Source organism: Hippopotamus amphibius, chromosome 6, assembly GCF_030028045.1.
Source record: "Hippopotamus amphibius kiboko isolate mHipAmp2 chromosome 6, mHipAmp2.hap2, whole genome shotgun sequence".
In the NCBI taxonomy this organism is placed as follows: Eukaryota; Metazoa; Chordata; class Mammalia; order Artiodactyla; family Hippopotamidae; genus Hippopotamus; species Hippopotamus amphibius.
This window is the reverse complement of record NC_080191.1, coordinates 18,992,769-19,018,047: the sequence shown is the minus strand read 5'-3', so window position 1 is coordinate 19,018,047 and position 25,279 is coordinate 18,992,769. Positions and strand designations below refer to the sequence as shown.

The following is a 25,279-nucleotide window of genomic DNA, read 5'->3' as shown; positions in this document are numbered from 1 at the left end:
TGCATGAAGACAATATAAATCCAGATCTGAAGCTTCATGGTTCTTACCTAGTTTCATGTTAGTGAAACAATTATCAGAGTACACAAAACCCTTCCTTTTAGAATTATTTTTTAATTGAAATGTGATTGACATGTAACATTGTATTAGTTTTAGGTGTACAACAGAGTGATATGAAATATGTATATATTGCAAAATGTTTGCTATAATAAGTTTAGTTAACATGCATCACAACATATAGTTACAAATTTTTTGTCATGAGGACTTTTAAAATCTGTTTTCTTAGCATCTTTCAAAAATAAAATACAGTATTGTTAACTGTAGTTGTCATGCTATACATTACCTCCCCAGGACTTAATTATCTTATAACTGAAAGTTTGTACCTTTCAGTTATAAGATAAATAATTTCACCCTTCACCCTCCTCACCCCCTATTTTCATTTAAGAACTATTCAACTAATCAAACCAGACACTGACTAGATTTTTATCTTCTTTTATAGAGTTTTGTTCTTTAATTCCATTTCATCTAACTTATGTTCAGTGTCTGCTGTGCTAAGATAAGGACTCCTCTTGGCAGGCTCACATCCTGGCGGGGGAGAGAGTCATATACATAATGCTATGTCCTCTCTGTGGTGGGAGGTATAATAGAAGCAGAATATAAGACACAGTGGGGACAAAAAGGAGGGTGTGGTTAACTGGGGCCATCAGTGCAAACCTTCACAGAGAAGGTGGTATTTGGGTCTTGAAGAATATTGAAAGTTCACCTTTTTACTAAAATTTTTTCTTTGGGGGCTTATTAAGGTGTATGATTTTGTTCATTCTCTTCTCTAGAGCTGTTAGAGTTTGAGGTATGTTTCATAGAGTAACTGAGGCAACTCTGGCAGCTGAGATGAAAATAGTAGACAGAAAGGAAAAGGCATCTATCAAGTAGCAGGTAGAAAGGAGAATGGAAAGGAGATGGATAACAGATTCAAGGTCAGCCCAGCCAGATTTCATGCCTTAGGACAATGAAGGCAGACAGTTATTGTTCACAGAGTTGCCAAAACAGATTCCTAAGGGAGGTGAGTAAATAATGTGTTGTTGCTTTTTGGTTTACGGGTGTAAAGAAAGACATCAGCTCTAAATTGTGTCTTGTGTGTATTTCTTTCTTCACACCTGAATTACAGCTACACCTGCATTTGCCCATCTCTAAAGTACCGTTGATAACCCAGAGTTCATACTTGACTGGTGTGCAGTGGGGTTGCAACAGTGAATATTGTTTTTTGATGAAGCTGCCCAAGTGAGTAGTTTCTGTACTTAGACGCATTAACAATGAAACAGTTGAAGCTTAGAGGCTACAGGCTGCAAAGCGTGTTTAAATCACTGGTAAACAAAAGAGCACAAAAGCTGCTGTGAATGCTGAGGTAAAACACGTACTCAAGTGTAAGGGGCTGCCTTACTGTTTGCCTTGATTGTTTTGCGGTTTCTCTCACAGTGGCTAAGTTCACATGTATATATGTGTGTATATGTAAACTTAAATACATGTGTAAACTTCTGTATATGTAAACATATATATATATGTAAATTTATATGTATGTTTCCTTACCCTGAAAGTCCCCTTTGTCTCACCTGTTCGTCTCTCACCCTCCCCCCTTGACAACCACGAACTGATCTTTTTACTGTCTCTATAGTTTTGTCTTTTCCAAAATGTCATATACTTGGGATCATACAGTATGTAGACTTTTCAGACTGGCTTCTTTCACTTAGCAATATGCATTTAGGTTCCTCCGTGTCTTTTGTGACTTGATAGGTCATTTTCATTGCTGAGTACTCTTCTATCATATGGAGATGTGAAGGGCATCTTGGTTGCTTCCAGTGTTGGGTGATTATGACTACAGCTGCTCTTAATTATATTCACACACACACACACACACACACACACACACACACACACACACGTATATGTATACGGAGTGCCTGTGGCACAAGGGGTCTATGAAACATGAGCTGAAGATGGCATGAGGGCATTAGGGGAGCTGATTTTCTGAAGGGTAGGGAGACTGCTTGGGAAGAGGGAAGAAGTTGCAGGAGGACAGCCATATCCTAGTGCCTGGGAGTCATATGCTCATATTTCACGTTTATGAGGAAAAAAGAAACCAGATAAGAATGTATGTATACACACACACACACACTCTCTCTCTCTCTCCTGCTGTAAGTGCTTAAAAAAAAGAAGGTTCTAGGGCGAGACCTAGAGTTGCATGTGTTCTGCCCAGTGACCCATTCTTGACCTGTGCCTCCACACAGAGGTGACAGCCCTGCAGCATATACAACAGTAACTCATCTGTTCAGACTGTGCACTGAGGGGGCAAGAAGTGGGCTGGAATTTCATGAAGCAGCCGCTGAAAGAACCGGGGCACTGCCCTAGGCGCTTCATATATGCTGTGTAGCCTGATCTTCTCGACAGCTCAGAGGAATTCAGTGATCCAGTCGTAGAGATGACAAGTCCCGGAAGGTGCAGTGCATGACCAAGGTCAATCTCCCAGGGTATATCGACCCCATGAGTCAAACCCAGTGCTCTTAATTTCAGGTCCATTGTTTATTCTTAACCCTTTCTTAATGTCCTGTGTCATTAAGAAAGAGTTAAGTCATGTTCCTTATACTTTATTGAAGGAGGCAGGGAAGTGTTAGGACATTTTAGGGAGCGCACGCTTTTTGATGGTCTCTCAACTTGGGTGCTTTTCCAGCACTCAGTTACGAGGGCTCCGAGTTCCTGCACTTGTACTCCATAAGCAGTTCTTCTTTGCTGTACAGTGGAAGTTGATACAGTCTTTCTTGGGCAACATCCGTGGCGGTTTGGTTTCTTAAACACCAAAATGACTTTATAATAAGTCTGCTTTCCCTTTGAGACATGAACACAGATAATGGCAAAAAAGTGGAGTTGTGGTATACTTGAGAAATGCAAAACATCTTTCTCTTACTGTGGAAATTAACATTAAGCAAAGAGTTTAGAATATGGAATAAAAGCGTAGTTCCTCAATTTCTTAATTGTTGTTTACGATTGTGGACATTCGCTGATATATGGTCTTTAGCCACGAAATGTATGTAGATTTGTAAAAATCAGAGTTAACATTGAATTTATCTACCTATAGCTATTTGTACTGACAGTTGATTATACCTTCAGTCTGTTGTAGTAAGCATAGTATAAAATGTTAAGTATTTTAAGTGTCTGAACATCGTTGCTGCCTTGGGAAAGAAACTGGAAGTGTAGAGTGGGTGTGATGAATGAGTGCCACTGTGTAACAAGGGGTGTGTGTGTTCCTCCTACACACCCTTCTAAAGCATAGCCTTCTTAAAAATTGGCCACAGATTTCATCCAGGAAATTTTAAAGAAAAATCAAAGTTTCCTCCTAATGCTAATACATCCTCTGAAAATGCATGTGCTTTTCTTATCAAGGAATGCACACGCTCTGTGTTCGCGCTAATCAGAGGTGTGCCCTTCCTGTGGGTGCACCCTGCTTGGGGCACAGCCTGAGCAGAGTCCTGGTGGGTGACCTTGCACAGCCATGCACAGCAGACCTGGCCACGGAGGGCAGAGAAGCCTGGGGTGCTCTGCAGGCCCTGTCCTGGGCTGGCTCTGGGAGCTAGGTTCACAGCAAAGGGTGTGATGTAAATGGTCACTGGGCACATCTGCCTTAGGGAGAAAAGGACAAAGTGAACCTAAGAAGACCAACTCTCAGTTACTCTGGCGAGCAAGAGGACCCTGTTACCCTGGGCTCCCTCAATCTCTTTGCTCTCCAACTCTGGCCAGGAATTTATTCGTATTTCAGACCAGTCCTGAGTAGAAGAGACATGAAAGAGAAGGGGTGAAAAGGATTCTAATGGAGATGTTGCTTGAGGGGAGGAATCCCAGTCCAAACTGGACAAGAGGTCGGCCACCCAGGAGCAACAAGGGTTGCTAAGAAAACCCAGCCAGACAGTGAGGAGCACTTAACACCAAGACCCTTTCATGGAGAGGAGAGCCCTGCTCAGAAGGGGGAAGGACCTGCATTCCCAAAGGTCTTGGATACGCCTCTAGCAATTTGAGTAGCTGTGGACCCAAAATGAAAGCAAGCAGGGCTGAGAACCTCAGTGAAGTTCACTGTTGAGCGCTCTGGCTACCATGACGTCAAGGAAGATAGGCTCTATGCCAAGTACTGTGCTATATGCCTTCCCTATAGTAGAGCAAGGGCTTAAAGCTCGTTAGTGTCCTCTTACTTTCCTGAGAACTCGCCACCTGTTTTGTCCCTTGCAGTCTGATGGAGAGATTCCAGAAACCCAGTAAAGAAAGAAACAATGCACTAAATGACAGTGAGATTTGTAGTCCCCTTTGAAATTTCCCAGCAGTACCCCTCCAGGAACTGCAAATCTTGTCAGCCATGAACCAGCTACATCATGTCTGGGCAGATAAAAAGGATTCTTTGGTATCTGTTGTTCCTCTGCTTTTCTCTTCACATCCAGTAACTCCAGCCCTTGGTTCTTTAACGTCATGGAAGAACCCATCTCTGCGGGGACACACCTCCTACGTGCCTTTCTCTGATGAAGAGAATGCTTTAGTACAGTCTTCACAAGGATATTTTGTATAACTATTAATGTTAATATTTTTGAAGTCTTTGGACATCTAGAAAAGTGTGATACTCTGTGAAGTGAAAAAAGATTTTTTTTTTTTTAGCTATAACCGTGCTCATGCAATCGGGAATTGAGAACTAAAGGAAATTGCCCCTTAATTTTCATGCTCTTGTATAGTAAAGGTTTTCTTCCTGATTCTCATTTGATTCCCTAATGTGTTCATGTTACTTTTTTTTATAAGGTAGACACTGTAGGATTAGAGTTTGATGATCATTGAAACTGTGTTTATTCTCCACAACGGAATAGTGTTCTCTGGAGACCTGAGCATCAGGCCTGGCAACAGAGTGACAGGAGTCTTAATTGGAACTGCCCTCTCACAAACCATCCCTTCAGGGATAGATGTGTCACTTCACATGAGAAAATGTCCCCATCAGATTTACTTATAAACATAATCGGGTTGAGCTAAATGGAAGCACATGGAAGAAATCTGGGAGAAATTTTTCTTAAATGCTTCTCTTGGGAGCAGCATTAAGATCATTCAGTGGTTTAAACATTTTAGCTGCAGAATCCTTTCTTCACCTGGTAGTTCCTACAGAAACCTTGCAAGTAAGAGGCCCCCAAGGCACCCGCACTGCACCCCAGGCTCTAGAGCACACAATCTAAAATCCACATTCTAAGGAAAAGTATTTTGAATTACACAGAAGTGATTATTTTCTTCTTACCTTAATTCTTGTCAGAGCTGTGCCAGAGTCCATAAATGGATGGTTGACATAGAAAGTTTGAGAAGAGTGAAATGAAGGGGAAAAGTTTGAATTCCATCAGTGATTTTTTGCTTTCTTGGATCTTTTGCAACTCTATATTACTTGCCTTTGGTGAGATTTTTCTCTTTTATCAGCGGATTATTGAAACAAACAAACAAGCAGATGTGTCTGCTTATTGTTTTGGGGTGAAGATGTTACAGGTTCCCATGCTTGGTTTCCTGGAAAGTGTCAAGCAACTTGACAGATAAAAATCATATGCCAAGTTAAATTTTTATGGCATCTCAAGATGTCAGGTAAAATGATAAATCCTTGACGTGGTTTGGTGGTCAAACCTGGTAAGGACAGGTTGGGGACCTAAATGTTTATTGTGAAAAACTGAGAGGTGAGATTTTAAAAGTCCAGGCCCCGACTGACCCCCAGAAGTTTATTACTTTTCCCAGCTGAGGACCCAAGAACAAGGTCACTGGACCCAAAGCCTGTCTGTTCCTCGTTGAGGACAGTGATTCAGACAAAGTGAAGTTACATGGGAGGCCCTTACCTGTAGTGCAGGGTCATTTCTAACTGACAGCCTCTATCTCCTGCCAGCCTGTTCTCGCTCATGAAATCTGTGTGTGATGTCTGCGCGGAAAGGACTCAGGGTGTAGTTTGTACTGCAGGCGTTACGAAGCCATCTGCTCAATACAACAATGTCTAAAATGTTTTGGTGTGAGGAGGTATAACTGTGGCCACACTTCTGAGGTCAGCTTTCCAATTTGGTGGTAAAACTGATACTTTGACTTTTAAAAACGTGTTTTCCTGGCTTTTCCTGAATAATTTGCAAGTTTGGGGTTTCTTCATTGTCTGATAGTCACGCTGAAGAAACAGAATGGCCTCCTCACCCACCCAACATTTGGTTCAAATATTGAGACTGATAACATCAAACATGCATCCAGGGGGAAAGAAATTAATTTATTACTCACATAGTGAGGCTTTCTGGGGAAAAAAGAGTGGGTCCAAATCGGTCCAAAAATGACTTCAGAGGGCAGGTAGGGGCGATTGATGGGCTTTGGTGTTTATTGCGGTTAGCGGGTGCAGCTGGAGGGTTCTCCACGCAGGCAGGGGCTTGTGTGGTTTGAACTTTCCACCAGCATCGAGGGAGGGAGCACTCAGACGCCCTTGTATTTTCGCCCAGGAGTGGCGTGAGCGGGGAAGAGGGAGTGGTGGGGCTTGAAAGCTGTCAGCAGTCACACATCAAAAATGGAGTCCGACTCCAGGCGTTAGTGCAGCATTTTGCTTGACTAATAGTCACATTTTAGGCACAGACAGTTTCCTTTGGCATGTTGTGAAACTCAGTCACTTACTGAAAACAAAATGTGTCTGAACAATATGCTTACAGCGTTCACAGTCTTTCTTGACATCAGTTCTGTGCTGAGGAGCCCACTTGGGCCAGAGTACTTGAGCTCGTGCACACAGAACGTGCACACGGATAGCGCTCTGAGGGTCGCTGGATATCGGAGGTAACAGTGGATGACAAGGAGGAGCATGGCCCCTCTGTGTTTTAACCTTGTCTTCATTTTATAAAACTCCATTTAAATGATCTGGATTTGTTGCCCTTGGGTCCTCCTCTCTCCTTCCCACACTCTCTATCTCCCACCCCCACCCTACTGCCAGGACAGGGAATAGAAGGAGAAGTATTTCCTGTGTGCTCTTGATAATGGTTTTATTGTCATCAGTAAACACTCAGTTCTTTTCTCGTTGATGTCCCCAAGGTAGAAACGGATCGTATCCAGCAACTTTAAATCATAGGTCTGTCCCACTAAGTTAACTCAAGGTGTATTTTGCATTTCTGTGCATCTGTTTCTCTTTGTTTTGGCAGAAAGTTCCGTTGCTAGACATTTTTTATTTTATCACGTCCATCTGAGTTTTTCGTTTGCTGTGGGTGATGAGCAGCAGCTCTTGTTTGGAATATTTCTAAGCAGACATCGTTACAGTTGTGTTCTTTCTTGATCATTGGAATTTCTAAGGGTTGGCTGTACTCAGAATCATTCCCTGAGGAAATTCTGACCCTTCCTTTAGGTGTTCCATCAAATCATCTCTGAGCAGAGGGAGGTGAACAGTTTATCTAGTGGAGAATCTTGATGAGCTCCTTAGTTTTCATAAGAAGATGTCAACCTTTGGATGGCTTTTTAAAGGACATGAACTTTTCCCCTTATTCAGCAGTAGAAAATGATTACACTCCAGGCTCAGCCTGTTGGCTAGAAAGCTCTCACTACAAGTTCATGGGGAGAAATTATACACATAATGGAATCCAGAAGATATGCAGTCTGTCCACCTGGCTTGGTGGTTCTCAACTTTATCTATCAGGCCTTAATATAAAAAGACCACCTTTACTCTCCTGAAATGAAATTCCTAATAATGTAACTTACCCACACGAATTACTCTAAACATTAATAAGAATGCCTTCACCATATATAAATAACAAACAGAAGGAAAGGAAGCATAATGAAAATAATATGCATTTCAGTATGTACACGCTGGAGCAGAACGCTTCAGAAGACGTAATGAAATGGTCGCCTGTTTACAGCTTCAGGTAGGATTGTCACGCTGGGACAGCTGCATGCAGATGCAGAATGACCCATGGATGTGTTGCTGACAACTGAGGTATCGCAAGGGCATGCCGTAGGCGACATGATTTTCTGAAATAGCGAACAACTCAGTAAAATTCCATAAAAAACAAAACAATAGTCTTCTCTTGGTTTCTATTGTGCTAGCATTCCTGGACAATTCAGTGTATCTTGACACAAAATAAATTAAAAATTGTTTATATGTAAAACAGAGTTATATTCTGGGCTTAGAGTTTTATAAACAAGTTTTTCACTTATTGTACATGTCCAGCAGGGCACTCTGATATGCAGGATTTAGGGCAGTTCTTTGCGGTTGGTGGCTGGCCTGTACATTACCTGGCCACTGCCCAATAAAGACCAGTAGTGTCCACCCTCCTGGGGCAACCAAAAATACCTGCATGCCTTTCCAATTGTTCCCTAGAAGGGTGTACTGCCTCCTTTAAAAACCACTGCTCATCTGCTTTAAATCTTATACCTGGATCAGGGTATCAAGGGAGAAAATCAGAAAACGGAATGTCTGAATTTTGAAGAATTTCTTTATTAACTTTTACTTTTTATGCAAAGTTTATAAAATACACTTATGATGGTATTAAAAGTATCACCAGGTACGTCATTCAATGAAAGTCTTAATATTTGCAGGAAAATTTCCCTTAGATCTCAGAGCCTAGAGAAACTAGAGTTCATTTTATTGATAGTATTTTCATCTTTTTATTTTGTATTAAGCTATATTTCCTTTGTAGTTTTGATGCCAGGAAGCTTGGAGACATTTTGCGGCCCACTTTTAATAGTTATGAGGATGTACATACATATCCCTTCTCCTGACCACATATTACTTTTTGTTTCCTATTTTCTTCTTGGCTCGAGTTATGTTCCTGATTTTTAAATGCTTGTATTGATGCCTCAGATCCTCCTGAAAATGAGTATATGTAAATAAATAAAGTGAATAAAAAGATTTGGGAGCTCTATCTGAAAGTTTTTGGAATTCCAGGGGTACATTTATATTATTTGTAGGCATGAAAAAAGTGATGCTACACCACATTAGTTCTGCCTGCAAAAATGAGTATCTCCAGAATCCCAAATTGTTCCATAAATAAGCCATTCTACTTGCTTCCTAATTTTTTTCCACCCTTATTTTCAGAACTGAAATTAAGAAGCATGCAAATTCTGTAAAGATAAATTACTGTTTTTTTATCTTTGGAAAATGAAAACAATCACCCAAATGTTTACACAAACATAAAGAAGAATGGAAGTGAAAGCCTTATTCACCCAAATTCTCACTTATTTACACATTATATGTCATCTTTCTGTTTTTTTCCTGGCCTTTGCCCATCTCTTGAGTAATTTAATATAGATTTTTGTGATTATAATTTACTTCAATGTCTCTTCTGGAATTAGATACAAGTACATTTATCCATAAATGCATAGTATACAAATAACGCTGCCTTATTGTAATACAGTTTTTTTCTTTCATTTGGATTATTTAAAAGAAATTCATTGACCTAGAGTTACTTGATCAGGAAGAGGAATGTATTTTTTGTGAGATTGCCTTCTGAAGGAGTTTTGCAATAGCTGGTGTTGTTCAATGAACTTCTTTCCTTAAAAAAGAATTCTTGAGCCCTCTGCTGGAAACATGTAGTATTTCTATAGAATAGTAGTATGTGGGAGTTTTACAGTTCTAAATGTAAGATTTTTTAAAAGAAAACAACCTGATAGAAAAATATATGGCCTTTGTAGTTAATTTCAAGATAAAAAACCATAACTAGCCACACAAAACTTGTGAGAAGATTTATATTGCAAGTCGATATTCCATTTGAGTAGAATAATGATGCAAACATTCAGCTAAGGGCTACTTCAGAGGTATTGAATGTCCTAAGATAATTCGTGAATATTTTATTTCCTTTGTATAATTTATAAAAACCATCCATTTGTAGTTTATTCTCAAACTGGGATCCATTAATTCATCGATGAGTTAATGAGTGCCTACTATGTGTTAAGGACTTACTAGATGTTAGGGATGCATCAGTGAAAAAAATGCAGTGAATGCTTTCTCTGAGTGGACTGAACAAGGAATGGAAATGCCGGTTCAACACACCATTGCATTTATTGGAAATGGATTACCAAGGGCCTGAATTATTTGTGTATGGAGCATGGTGAAGCATCTGAGGATGTTCAGTGCTCCAAAAGTTACACTAGTTCAGGTAAGAGAATGAATGATGGAGGACTTTGTAGAGTAATACCTGCGTTTTACTTTGCAGGGAGAAAAGGTAGCCATTTGATATATGGTGATTGAATAGATGTAGCTCTTAAAAAAACTGATTATAGCTGTGCATCCGTATGTTAGCATGTATCTGTCAGGGTGGAAACAGTTTGGCACAGCCCAGAGATACAGCCATCAACCTTAGAGGGGCTCAAGTGTGATTCCAGCCTGTGGCAACTTTGAATTGTTGACTGAATTCCACTGTAAATATCAGCTCTGCTGATTGTTGCTGGAAAAACTTACGGTTTTCACTTCAAATCCATGATTCCCAAATCTCAGATGGATACTGATCCTAGCCAGGCAGTACTAATTTGCTTTCCTAGTAAATTTGCTTTTCTCCTCTCCCTGGTAAGTTTTTCATTTCTGCTTTTTTCTTTTCAAACCCTGTCCCCCTCTCATTGCCCTACCCTGGTACACACACCACAAGGGAAACTTACCTTCCACTGAGAAGACAGATGCAGACAGGAAGATCATCTTTTCACCATCGAATCTCCAAACCTCTGTGTTTCTGTGCCCTGATTCTTTGTACTCCCATATTTTGTGGTGGAAGAAGTATCCTTGCTTTGTCAAAGGTTCATCTCTCCACTTAAGCTCTGGATCCTACTCCCTCCTACCCCCTCAGTCATCACTCCTGAATCTTCAGTTCTGTCTCTTCCATCATCAGTTTCTCCTTCTCCACTGGAACATTGCCACCCGTATTTATACATGCTTTATTGTTTGTCTTTCAAAATCCCTTTTTTGTTCTCCTGTTTTTCTTCAGCTACCGTTTATTCTTCTGGTTTCCTTCGCAGCAGAACGTATGAAAAGAGTTCCATAAACTTACTCACTTTTCCTCATCTGTACTCACTTTTCCACTCATCAAGTCTGGAGATTTCCATCTTCAGCATTCTTTTGGAACTGTCCTTAACGGTCACAGATATTGCCAAACCAGTTAAATGACATCACTGTGACCTCTCAGCTGCATTCGACACAGTCAGCCTGCTTCTACATGGAAGCCTTTTGTGAAGACATCACGCTCGGTGGGTTCTCCTTCTGTGCCCCCCAGCTCTCCTCCCCATCATTCCTTTCCAGGGTCTTTGCTTGTTCCTTCTTCCACAGGCTCCGAATTCCTCATGTGTTGGGACCCTCCTGTTTAGTCCAGCTCGCTTCCTCGACAGTGTCATCCAGACCCATGTTATTTGGTACAGTCTTGTGCTGTTGACTGAGAGCCCTCACCTACACTCCAGACTAGGGCTCAGCAGGCTTTTTCTGTGAAGGGTTGTATGGTAAGTAAGTAAGGCTTTGCAGGCCATGTACAGCTCTGCTGCAACTACTCAACTCTGCTGTTGTAGCATGAAAGCAGCCAGAGACAAATATGTAAATAGGTGAGCACGGCTGTGTTCCAATAAAACTTTATTATTTATGGATACTGAAATCTGAATTTCACATTTTTTTATATATCACAGTATATTATTCATCTTTTGAGCTTTTTCCACCTATTTTAAAAGTTAAAAGCCTTCTTAGACATTAGCATCCTAAAATGAAACACTTCGGAATAAATCTGTCAAAATATGAACAAGATCTGTGTGAGGAAAATTACAAAACTCTGATAGAAGGAATCAAAGAACTAAATCAATGGAGACATATTCCATATTTATGGACAGGAAGACTCAAAACTGTTAATATGTCAGTCTTTCCTATTTGATCCGTAGATTCGCTGCAGTCCTAATCATAATCCCAGTAAGTTGCCTTGTGGATATTGACAAATTGTTGCTACTGTTTGAACTTACAGTGGGACCAGAAATAGATCTTTGACGAAGAAATAGATCTTTGACAAAGGAGCAAAGGCAATGCAATGGAGCGAAGATAGTCTTTTCAACAAATGGTGCTGGAACAAGCTGAACATCCTCTGTGAGAAAATGAGCCTAGACACAGACCTTACACCCTCAACAAAAATTAACTCAAAATAGATCACAAACCTAAATGTAAAATGCAGAAGTATCAAGCTTCTAAAAGATAACAGGAGAACACTTAGATGACTTTGGGTATGGTGATGATTTTTTAGATACAGCACCAGAGGCATGACTCATGAAAAAAATAGTTGATAAACTGTAATTCATTCAGATTAAAAACTGCTCTGCAAAAGTCATGTCAAGGGGCTTCCTAGGTGGTGCAGTGGTTAAGAATCCGCCTGCCAATGCAGGGGACACAGGTTTGATCCCTGCTCCAGGAAGATCCCACATGCCACGGAGCAACTAAGCCCATGTGCCAAAACAAACAAACAAACAAACAAAAAATTCATATCAAGAGAATGAGCATAAAACCACAGATTAGGAGAAAATATTCACAGAAGATGCATCTTACAAAACTAAACATATTCTTACCATACAATCCAGCAATCACACTCCTTGGTATTTACCCAAAGGAATCAGAAACTTAACATTCACACAAAAACATTCATACAGATGTTTATAACAGTTTTATTCATAATTTCCAAAACTTGGAAGCAACCAAGATGTCCTTCAGTAGGCAAATGGATAAACTGCGCTATATCTAAACAATGGAATATTATTCAGCACTAAAAAGAAATGACCTATCAAACTATGGAAAGACATGGAGGAAACTTAATTAAGTACATATTACTAAGTAAAGAAGCCAATCTGAAAAGGCTACATATTTTGGGATTCCAACTATATGACCTCCTGGAAAGGGCAAAACCATGGAGATAGTAAAAAGATAAGTGGTTGTCAAGGGCCGGGGGGAGGAAGGGATGAGTAGGTGGATCACAGGGGATTTTTAGGGCAGTGAAAATACTCTATACGCACTCCTGCTCTTCATCCAAACCCAACACCAGGAGTGAACCCTAATATAAACTATGGAGTTTTGGTGATAATACTTTATTGATGTAGGTTCATCGATTGTAACAGATGTACAATTCTGGTGGGGAACGTTCATAATGGGGTTACGCATGTGCAGGATTGGGAGGTGTGTGGGACTCTATGCTTTCTGCTCAATTTGTTGTGGACCTGAGAGTGTCCTAAAAGATCAAGTTTATTCATGAAAAAAATAAAATTTAAAAAATGCAAGTAAAAATTTTGTCTTAAACCATTCTTAGCTCACAGGTCATCCAGAAATATATGAAAGGAAAGTTTGGCCTGGGACTTATAGTTTGCCAACGAGACTCTCATATTTCTACCTACTTGATGTCTCTATTTGGATGACTAATAGCCATCACGAACTTAACATATCCCCAAAATGGAATTCTTGATCCTCCCTCCAAACCTGTTTCTTCCTTTGTTTTACACTCGTCAATTGATGGCACCACAGTCTACCCGGCTGGCTAAAGCCTAGACTCTAAGTACCATACACCGAGGATGCATGTTTGTCTTGTTTATGGTCTTATCCACAGTGCCTAGAAGGGTGCCTAGAAGGGTGCCTAGAACACTGCAGCACTCAGAAAAGATTTGCTGTTTGAATAGGTGAATTTCTCTGCCTTCGGTTTCTTCATTTTCCATGTGGGGTTAATATTTACTTTGCAGGAGTGAGGTGTGGGGAAGAGTATGAGAAGGAGAGATAACATGTATGAAATTACCTCACGTGGTACCAGGTACATAGAGGGCAATGTGTAAACACTAGAACTAGGCTAGGGGTCATTTTTTGTGAAGTAGAATTATTTTTTCATGGAATTAACAACAAAAATAATAACAATAGCAACTACATTTTTTTTTTTACCCTGTAAAACATGCCAAGCATTATTCTAAAAATTTTACCAGGATTATCTCATTTTATCCTTATGAAGGCTTTATGAAAGTAGGTAGCAGTCATCTCCCTTTTTTTTTTTTTTAATACAGTGATGCTAAAAACAAACATGTCAATGACTTGCCTGCGTTCCTACAGTGGCCACTAGAACCATTCTTTTACCTCCATTCCTTATAAAACAAATGCAGGGAATTCCATGGAGTTGGATTTTAATGATGTATTTTTTAATGTGAAAAATTATTCTGCGGCTTCCTTCAGTGAAATGAGGCATCCCCAGCCAAGAGTTCCTACAGCATCTTGTGCCCATGCTATTTTATTTTATATTTTATTTTATTTTATTTTTATTTCTTCCCATGCTATTTTACTATGAATTACACCACAGCATAATGATTCCTTTTGGCTCTTTGCTTCTGTCTCTGCTTGAGCACCAGCAGTGACACAGTAGTAGCCAACTATAAAAAAATATTGGCACCAGCCCTATTCATTCTTCAGGAGACCCTCTATCTTTGGACGTCAGTATTTTAAAGTAATGTTTCTTTCCTCTTTGGCCGTGCTAGTGTTGTAAGAAACTAGCTCTGTAGGGAAAAGCCCAGATTCATTAATAAAGCTTAATGGGATGAAACCTCCCATGGTCATCACACTTGAAAGAGCACTGGTTATAAAAGTGAGTCTTAATAATTAATTTGGCTTTTCTTACAACCTGCAATGACCTTCATGTTTCATTATATTTAATTGCTTGGACTGCTTCTTTCTTTTAGAGTTAGAAACTATCAAAAATTTGTTCTGCCTTTTCAAATAATTAGGCCATATTTTTATAGTAATGCAAGTATATATAATTCATCTTTACACTTTGTTAAATAATATATTTTGTTAATTTAAATACAGTGAAAAAAACTTTTGGAAATGACTGTCTGACAGAACTATCCATCTTAGAGCTTTGAAATGCCAGAATTATGTTAATGGAGAAGGGGGCAAAAGAAAATGGGGCTTGCTCATTTGAGGGCACCAAGTTTTTTCATATGAAGAATTATTTCACAGCTTCAGTGAAATAAGGCATCTCCAGGCAAGTGTTCCTATAGCACCCTGTGCCCACCGCTGTCTTTCTGTGAATTACACCACAACTTAATAATTCCATCTGACTCTTTCTTCTTTCTCTACTTGAGCACCTAGCTCAAGTATTTAATCCATCACCCGTCTACATGTCCTAAAATAGGAGGGGAAGAATGAATAGGAACATCTATAGATCTTTAAATTACGTTGATGGTAATAGATAAAATTTTTGCAGGGCAGCATGTAGTTTCCTAGTAATATAATATTAGTGTCCTTATCTATTTAAGGTTTCTTCTTGGCTTCTTAGAGGCTATGCTTCTGCTATCTGCCTGTAACCTTAGAAACTTCAAATGAACCACATGAGTATGTGTAAATATGTAAAGGAAAACAATAGAACCTCCAAGTGATTTCCACACCTTTCTTTTTTTTTTTACTAGTATGTTTTTATTATGGTTTTACCTTTGTGGTTTTTAACATTCTTTCTAAATATTCTGAAAAATCAAGTCTAGTGTTCTCTATTTTCATATGCTACTAGATGGAAAATGTGATTGCTTTTTCATAAATGGAAAATAAATTAGTATATTTAAATGTTTGATATTGAGATCTTGTAGAAATTTGCACAAGTGTATTAAGTTTGGAAGGAAGCTACCTGACAGAATTTGTAACTTAAGGAATCAATAATCAAATCACAAATTCATTATACACGACATCCAACCCAAAGGTGACCTATATTTGGACATATTACTACAACTGTTAGTTGAAATGTCTATTGTGTTCTCTTATTTAACTCTTTCAACTGGAAAATCCTTGATGAGGATTAGCACGTGATCAGGCTCCCCGATGGAAGCTTTTGACATCTTCTAATATTTTCTCCAGGACCTGTATTTTTCAAGCCTGTAAATTTCTGTACTAAATAATTCCTGAGGTATTCTTTTAGGATGTTCAACAGCAATGAGCATGAAATAGGATGGGTCCTGCCATCAAAGTCTGATAGCTAAAACATAAGAAACACACACCTAACTCATTCAGGTCAAAAGCACTTAGTCACATGAAAAAGAAACAGATAACAGTTAACGTTTATTGAAGATTTATATAAGAGCCATGGCCTATACTCTGATTGCCTGCATTCCCTCTTTTTTCTTTACATAAGACTCCAGTTTAATTTGGGACAGTAGTGCATCTAGCTGTAAAAACTCATTTTCCCAGGTTCTTTCACAGCTTTGAATAGTCACATGACCTAGACCTGGCAGATGAAATGTGAACGGAAGTTTCTGTTGTAGTGTTCTTAGGAAATCTGTTGTTTTCTAATAAATAATGACAGACTGAGCTGGCACATAATTTCTATTTCTTTGACCTCTCTTTCCTTTCTGCTTTGAATGCAGATACAATGCCTGGAGGTGTGGTGGCCTTTATGTGACCATGAAACCACAGGCTAAGACTGGCCAAGTAGAAAAAAGCATAAAGCCTGGTTTGTTGGCACTCCAAGCTGCCTAGTTCAAGTTTTGTGAGGAAAATAAGTCCCAAATTGTTTAAGCTATTTTGCTGACACAGCCATACACAATTGTAATGATATATATGCATTTTCTCAGTCCTTAGAAAAATCTTTTGAGATAGAGATTATTTCATTGTGTAGATGAGGAAACTGAGGCAGATAGAATTGAGTAGTTTTCCCAATCTCATTCTGCCAGCTAGTAGAGGAGCCAGGATTTGAAGTCAGGTGGTATGACCTAGAGCCCACGGGCTTAGTTCACTAGATATCTGTGGTGGTTTGGAGTCCCAGGAGATTAATCCCAATTTCAGATTGGGGTGAAGGAAGATCTTGCAAAAGCTTTGTATAGGAAATGGACTTAGAGTTGAATCTTGAGGAATGGGTAGGATTTTGACATACAGAGATTGAAGAAGTTAGGAGGAGGGCATTCAAAGTGGAGAGAAGGGTATTGCTTATATGTGGAGAACAGTGGGCTATTGGCTTTGCCAAAGGGACCATAAGGTTGCGGAATTGGGAATAAGTTTTATAAAGTAGGTTGGGGCCACGTTATGACAATTCCTGAATACAAAGACAAAAATTTGAACTATAGTCATAAATTGGGACCTAATATATGGAGAACTACTGAATTCTAATGTGTCACTCAGATCAAGCATTTCAACAGAAATATTTATGAACATTTCCCAAAGTGATAGAGACATCTAGAGAGTAGAGTTCATATGTTTTGTTATCCTTATTTGAATTATTATTTTTTCTTTCTTAAAAATAAACAGTGTCTGTTACAAAGATGCAGTGCATGAGTAACTTAGAAAATCCATACTTTAAACATAGGCGCCACCTTGTGGTTTAAAAAAAATCTTTAATGTAATGGTTTTGAAACAAAAACTAAGTTGATGGCAATTTCTCATAGCTAGATCTTATGGTTCATATTCTGTCTGTAAGAAATCTCCTTAAGAACTTTATGCAGGACTTCCTAGGTGGCCCAGTGGTAAAGAATCCGCCTGCCAATGCAGGGGACATGGGTTCGAGCCCTGCTCTGGGAAGATTCCACATGCTGCAGAGGAACTAAGCCCGTGCGCCACAGCTATTGAGCCTGTGCTCTAGAGCCTGTGAGCCACAGCTATTGAGCCCATGTGCCGCAACTCTTGAAGCCCACGCGCCTAGAGCCCATGCTCCACAACAAGGGAAGCCACTACAATGAGGAGCCTGCGCACCACAATGAAGAGTAGCCCCCGCTCGCAGCAACTAGAGAAAGCCTGTGTGCAGCAATGAAGATCCAACGCAGCCAATAAATAAATAAAGAAGAACATTATGCAAAGTGTTTTGTGTCTTGAATATATGATCATTTAAAAGTTATTTGTGCTGTTGTATTCAATTTGTTTTGATTTATAAGTTCAAAATTGTGTGATAATTTGCCATTTTTGGTATATTACACAGAAAAAAAATCCCAAAGAAACAAGTATAAAGAATAAATGTGTTCATTTATTCTTATAAATACCCTTAGGCCACATCTAATTTGCACTTACAGGAGAGCTTTCAAAAGTGCTTGTGCTCCTGTGCGCACAGTTGTTTGGGAAAGACCTTCGTTGTCTAGCTTTAACCTGTTCAGTTCCTTCAGGCTGCTGTATCCACAAACAGAGAAGTAAGTAATTTAAACATCTCCTAAATCAAGAAATGAGGAAGATAGTTTTGAAGAACTGAGATACAAAAAATTTTTGAAGATGCCAACTCACCTATTCATAAAGCAGGAAAAAAGGTCACAGCGAGACTTGCCATGGCTATTAAAGACAGTCCCTACCAGCAGCTACGCCAAGAAGCAAGGTAAAAGTGAGAGGGAAGACGAAGAGAAGAAAAACAACAAGGAGGCAGAATTAAAAGGATGGACGGACAGTTGTTGACTTGGGAGAAGGAGCTGAAGAAGGAACGGCAGGAATGCCTTGGGGTCTGTGTGCTGCATCAGTCCAAGCCCTGCCCTCCCAGAGCCCGGCCAAGTGAGGCCTGGGCACTGATGGAGATGGCCCATCGTGTGGTAGCCTGTGCAGAATCATACCTCACCCCGCACACTCCTCTTTCATAAGTGTCTGGCCTTGTGTCCTGCCTGAGGATGTTTCTGGGATCAGGAGCCCCAGTCTCATTCCAATTTGGAAGGCCTTCTTTAGAGATTGTGCAGATTCAACCCTGATTGGATTGGGGGCCAGAGGACACCTTTGGACTGAATATTCAAGAGTGCCTTCTTCCGGCAGGGAAATTGGACCCCTTGATGCCTGAATTCTGAATGTGGTAACTCTCACTGGTATCTTTAGAGACCACCACCTTCAACTGCAGTTGTGGCTTTTAGCTCTATTACTTTGTCACAACACCCGATGTCACCCTGACTACAGCCACTGGCCAGTTCTTATCCGCAGTGGATCAAAATGAGTGCAGTCTTAGCATGTGGGGCAGAGGTCCGCTGTGGACCTTTCCTCAGTTCATATGGCCTAGCTTGCCACCAGCTGCAGGAAGGCTTATGTAATGAGATTGTCACCTCCCTGGCTAGTACTCCCCTGCTGTATTCTGTTACCTGGAGGTCAGGTGTGAGTGGGTGGCAGGGAGAGCGTATTCCATACAGATGGCCTGTGAACAAGAGGTGCTCATGCCCCACCTGAGATTGCATCAGAACCTCTTTGTCCAACCCAAAGATGCCCCAGCTCTGCCTCCACCCAGGCAGGGGATCATCACTGAGGAAAGAGGCAATGCCCACCCCAGTTTGTGGTGTTAGTGGTTTTCACCTTCCCCTCTGCTTTCTGGGCCACTTGGCTTTACGCATCCTGCATTTCTTGATCTCTTTTGTTATTCAGACATTTGCCTTGTCCACTGTTGATGCCTCGTCTGAGCTAAATAAGCTCCTCCAGGTTGATGAGTGACTAGGTGTGTCAAGCTGCCCCTCCACCACTCTGTGCTCTGAAGTGTCAGGGGACACCCTTCCCTCCTGTGGGTGGTCCTGGAATGGCCCTTCCTCCTGTCTGTGCTGCTTTGAGTGCCAGACTAGATGTGGATGGGTATATGCTTGTGAAAGGCCTGCATGTAACCAGCATGTGCTCTGAAGCGCTTAAACATAGCGATCTCAGTTGCTGTCCATAAACTGTGTGAGAGCCCTTCCTTCTACAGAAGGCCATTTCACCCAGTTTTTCTAGGAAGCTGATAGACAGATTCAGCTGTACATTGTGAGGAGATCGGATCTTTGTTTTACTGCCCAAACACAAAAATACATGAGGACAGCCGGTCACCAAAGAGCAAAAAGTTGAATTTACAAGACTCTGGTGTAAGTGGAGCTTGGAAATGCTGGTACTGTTTCCATAAGTGAGACCCAGCTTTTCTGTGGTTTTTTTTTTTTTTTTCAAACCACTCCCTTTAAAAGCACTTAGGGATTTTCTATGCTAAAGCATCTTTCAGAAAAACTTATAATGAGGAAAGAAAAAAAAAAAACCTACAGAACAAAAAGCAAGAAACAAAGACAAAAATAATCCCACTATGGGTTTCTCTTATGAGGTTTCTCCAGGTGGCCTGCTGGACGTGTTACACATGCTATGGAATATTCATCTTGTCTCTCTGTGATATCTGTCTTTGTGTCTGGCATTACTGAGCCTTGGAGGTTATCATGAATGCCAGGTGTGTGAAATAAGCGCGACTGACAGGATGTAAAGGCTAAGACTAACCTTTCTAATCCATCTATTCCCCGTTCTGTGCCTTAGGCCATGCCTCTTCTGCAAGAATACACTACATCCTTGCTGCTGTGAAGGGAGCTGCAATAATTTCCTGAATGTCAGTCAAAGCCTCTCTCCTTGAGGAGTTGGAGAAATTCAGATTTCTCCCTCTGACTAGACAGGAAAGGAGTTATAAAGAATTTCAGAGTAAGATGAGTGTTGGTATTTTTGCCACATGTGCTTAACTTTTTTACTTCTTTAATAGTTCAGAAATAAAATGTATAGTCCTTTTCCCTCTCTCCTCTCATGTTAGGCTAATTAATAAAATTAATTCCGAATTTAAAAACATATCTAGAGGACTTCCCTGGCGGTCCAGTGGTTGAGATTCCACGCTTACAATGCAGGGGGCGCAGATTTAATCCCTGGTCAGGGAACTAAGATTTGCATGCTGTGTGGTAAGGCCATAAATAAATAAATAGTTTTGAAAAAAAAAATCTAGATATAAATTAATTCATCAATAAATTATTATAAGGTGAATTCACCAATATTAAGTGAAACCTTTTTGTTTGGGATTGTTCTAAATGTGGGGTATGCCAAATGGACCAAGTCCCTACTCTCTTGGATCTTATATGCTAGTGAGTGGAGGAACAGAAAATAATCAAATAGACAAATAAATATGTACTATGTTGAGAGATGTTAAGTGCTGTGAAAAAGAATAAAGCAAAGTAAGGAGATTGGGAATGGGATGATGGGGAGTGGGGTACTGTTTTACACAGGAATGTCAGAGAAGGCCTCTCAGATAAGATGGTACCTGGACAGAGGTCTGAAGAACACCAGGAAGTGAGCCTCTCTGATGTCTTGAGGAAGAGTGATCCAGGCAGAGAAAACAGCTAGCTGGAAACACTACATAGTCAAAGAACCTTATATGGTATAATGAACACTTTGGATTTTTCTTTTCAATGAAATAGAAAGTCAGAGAGTTCTGAATAAAAGAGTGAGATAATTTCATTTACGTTTTTAGAGAACCCATTTAATTGGTATTATTAAAAAACAGTGCGAGGAGGCAAAGGAAAAAGCAGTTCAGCTAGTTAGGAGGCTATTATAGTCAATCTAGGAAGACAGTGAGTTGGATTAGCGTGATAATGGTGGAGGTAGCACTGAGTGTGATTGGACTCTGGACCTGTTTTGAAGATAGAGCTAACAGGAGTGGCTGATGGATCGGATGTGAGATATGGGGGAGAAAAGAGGAGTCAAGAATGACTCTGGGGTTTTAATGTAAATAACTGAGAGTTGCTATTTGCTGAAATGGTCATTTTGGGAAAGGAGCAGGTATGGTGGTTGGTGGAGAGGAGGAAGAGTTCAGTCTGGGGCATGTTGAGTTTCAGCTGCCCATTAGACATCCAAGTGGGGATACAGAATAGCCAGTTGGATGTCAGAGTCTGGAGTTCAAGGGTGAGGTTGGGGCTGGAGAAACAAATTTGAGTGTAATCAGTGTATAGATAGTTTTAAAGCCATGGGATTACACGAGATCATCCACAGAGTAAGTAGAGAGAGAGGAAAGAAGAGATCTGGGGACTGAGCTCTGGGCATCTCCAAAGCTTACAGGTTGAGAAGGAGATGGAAAAGGACTGGTTACTGAAGTAGAAGAAACCAAGAAGAGAGAGTGTGTTGTCCTAGAGGGAGGGGAAAAAATTGTTCCAGAAGAGGCGCCATCCACTTTGTTAACTGCTACTGGCTTGAGGAAGATTAAACGTTGAGAAATGGCTATTGGATTTAGAGGTCACTGGCGACCTTGATGAGAGCATTTTTTGAGGAACAATAGGAACAAAACTCCATAGGAGTGGGTTTGAGAGAGAGCAGCGTAGAGCAAACGGCAGTGTTTTATATAGACAGCTTCCCTGAGGAACTTTGTTATGAAGGGGAGCAGGGAGGGATCTGTGGGGTCGGGGGGGGATTTTTATTTCTTAAGATAAGAGGTATAATGGAATATTTGTATGCGATGGGAGTCATCCAGCAGAAGAGAAGAGATGATGATGTAGGAATGAGAGGGGACAGTATCAGGCAGAGAGAGATGGGATCTAGTGCACAAGTGCAGTGTTGAGGGGAGTGAAGTGTGCTGGTACAGATGTGGGTTGGCAGATTTGGTGGTGGAAGCCTTTGGGAGATCATGAGGTTAAAGTAAGGAGAGAGACGAGGAGGTGGAGGCTTGGGGAGAGAGGAGCGTGTGAGAAGGAATAGAGGGGGAGAGTGAGCTGACCCCATCGGTGTTTTTCAGGCTTCCCTGCATCAGAAGCACCAGCAGGTCTTGTTAAAACACCAGTTGCTGGGCCTCACCTGAAAGTTTCTGACTCAGTTAGGTCTGGGGAGGCGCCCAAGATTTTGCAGTTTTCATAAGTTCCCTGGTGACGCTGAAGCTGCTGGTCCAGAGACTAGACTTTGGGAACCACTGGGCTCAGGAAATGGGTTAGGATGGCTGGAGCGGCACGAAAGGCCTCCTGTGCCTGGCAGTCTTGTGTGTAAAGTGGATTTAGTCAACTTCATTGTGTGTTTTTCTCCAGCCCTGTTCACCAGCTCAAGAGCTGGCAGCAGTAGGCACAAAGTTGGACCTAACTAGAAAAAAATGAAGAATTGGTATCAACAGTATGTCTGGGAAGTTTTGCTTCTCTGTGATGCCTTTATATTCTGAAAATACTATTTCTACATCTTTTATTTGAAACAGAAAGGAGTAGAGAATCTGAGATTGAGAAGGAAAAAAATGAAAGTTTGTGGTCGAAGTTTACTATTGTAAGACTTTGAAGTAAAATGGAATCATATCCACCTCTGGTCTCATATTTCAAGAAGAAGTGTGAGCCCCTTTTCTCTAAAATATCTGTTAACCATACTGTTTCTGTCCTTTACTAAAGAATAACATTCTGGAGCTTTAGTCACAGGAAATGAGTATTGGAAATGAGAACTCAGCTGTTAGAATGAGGGCCACAGCTCATTAATCCGAATAGAAAAAAAGAACCGACTTCCATAATAAGGAACAGTATTAACTCAGATACAGTATGTTAAGCAGCGATTTAAATACAGTATATTTGCATATTAAGCAAGTATTCATTTTTAAGTAACTGATAGTTTTCTTTCATTTAAAAAAAAAACAGATTTTGTTGGAGCCAGGCGTGATCCAGGATGTGCTAGCAGCTGGAAGTCACCTACAGCTGTTGGAGCTTCTCAATTTATGTTCCCACTATCTCATCCAGGTATGTGAGCTTGCATCCTGCTAATATGCCCTGCACATTCCTTCCCCCTGCAGTAACCCACTGACTGGAGCCCAGTGACAGGTAAAATGGAAGGAGGGGGTGGGCGGAAGATGTGGCCCGTGATGGTAGAATTTCTCCAGGACACAAGCTGAGAGGCTCCTAGGAGGACAGCTGCAGCTCTTGTGTCCTACCTCATGTCCTCGACCCTCCCTGCCCATCCCAGGCCCCCACTTCCCTTGGGCGGCAGAGTAACTCAGTAACCACACACAGGGTTCACTACTGGGGCCCTGGAAGATGACGCTGGGGAGGGTCTTGATTTGAAGCAATGCTGTCTGGTTGTGGAAATGCATGAAAAGTTGGATAGTCATTTAAGATTTCAGTAACAGCAGCTAACATATCATGAAGTCATACATAATTAATTGCTGCATGGGCTTCCCAGGCAATAAATGCTGGAGAAGTGATGAGTGAGCTGTGCATTCTTGCCCTGATTTGCTAGGGTTTCAAGAAAGGCTCTTCAAGGAGGAGGTAGAGAAAACTCCCATCCACTGAGCACCTGCTGTTGGTCCTCACAACAACATTGCATGTGTTCATAGGCAAAAAAATTAAAGATTTGAAATATACCCAGTTTGCCCAAAGTGACATAGCTGGTGAGTGATAGGCCTTTGTGATTCCAAAGACCTTTTTTTTCCTTCTTGGATGAAAACCCTTTGGTTCAACAGTAAGATATGGGACATCTTAGGCAGATAGTACGGCTGTGAGTCTTTTATTTTGCAGTTGAGTAGTAACCCCCTGTATTGAGATCCTCCCATTTACTCCACTGGTATGACTTTTAACTTGCATTTATTACAGCATTATAACAACAGTAAAAATAAGTTTAAAAAAATAATAAATCCACATAATTTAATTCCACTATCCTTGTGCAAATGGCATGTTATTAGTAAGTAGAAAAATCCTGTTTTTTTTCTGCCTAATTACTTTATTTCCTTTCTAATAAGTCCTCTAATTCTAAATATAGCCTTTACTTCTGTTACTCATTAGATCATTTCCAAAGCTCTTTCTCATATATCATTTTATCTCATCCCCCCAGCAACCTCAGGAAATAGGAGCCAGTGCTTCCTAGGGAGACAGTGTGAGGAATGTTGGCCACGTTCACCTAAGGAGCAATTCAAATACAGCACATGAAAGTTGTATCACTATCTCAGAATATTTAATCTAACAGTAAATGTTGAACTATTTTATCTCATTTTCCTTTCTTTCCCCCTCAATATTGTTGGGTGATATGGGAGAGCTGTTTTAATCCCTTTCTGCAAGTAGCAAATGGAAATAACATAGAAAGGTTACAAGACTCTGAAGGTGTGTGTTTGACTTGTGAAATTGAAATTACTTTTATTTGACATTTTTACATCAAATATTACAGCTTGCTCTTTTAGCATCATCGCTTTTTCCATGGCAGGTAGTAGTAAATGATGCGTGTTGACTAACGTTTGGTTATAGTGCTAATTATCATGATGCATATTAAAATAGTGTGTATATGCAGGTACATGTATGCGTGTGTATACACGTAAACCTATAATGCTCTCTAAATGAGAATTCCAGATGCATGTTGGAAGTTCATGGGTATTTTTCCCTACCGCATCCGATGAACCTGTTGAGATACCAGGTGACTTGTGTGCACTTTGGAATTTAATTCTTGCCGTTCATTATTTTGCTGAGGAAAAAAGTGTAGCTTGCATACAGATGTATCTTGTGGCCAGTTCACTTATTATTCGCCTGCTTGAGCAGTGGTTAAAATTTTCACTTTCTTTTCACCAATGCTTTCATTTCATTCTCTTTTGTGATTTTCCTTTTCCTTTTCCTTTTTATTTGTGATGTTGCAAGA

At 40.4% G+C, this 25,279-nt stretch overlaps 1 protein-coding gene across 12 annotated transcripts in view; it reads left to right on the top strand.

The window, feature by feature from the left end:
• Positions 1-25,279, top strand: part of KLHL32 (kelch like family member 32) — a 208,090-nt gene that overhangs the window by 90,332 nt on the left and 92,479 nt on the right. For 10 of the 12 annotated variants that reach the window (XR_009054260.1, XM_057738460.1, XM_057738457.1 and 7 more), the window contains one exon: positions 23,302-23,400. Coding sequence is in view for 11 of the 12 variants with exons in the window: in XM_057738460.1 (XP_057594443.1) it covers positions 23,302-23,400 (99 nt within the window). In the remaining variant the exon portion in view is untranslated. Of the gene's footprint in view, positions 1-20,237; positions 20,366-23,301; positions 23,401-25,279 lie in introns of those variants that run through there. The other 2 variants (XM_057738462.1, XM_057738461.1) reach the window with 1 other exon arrangement.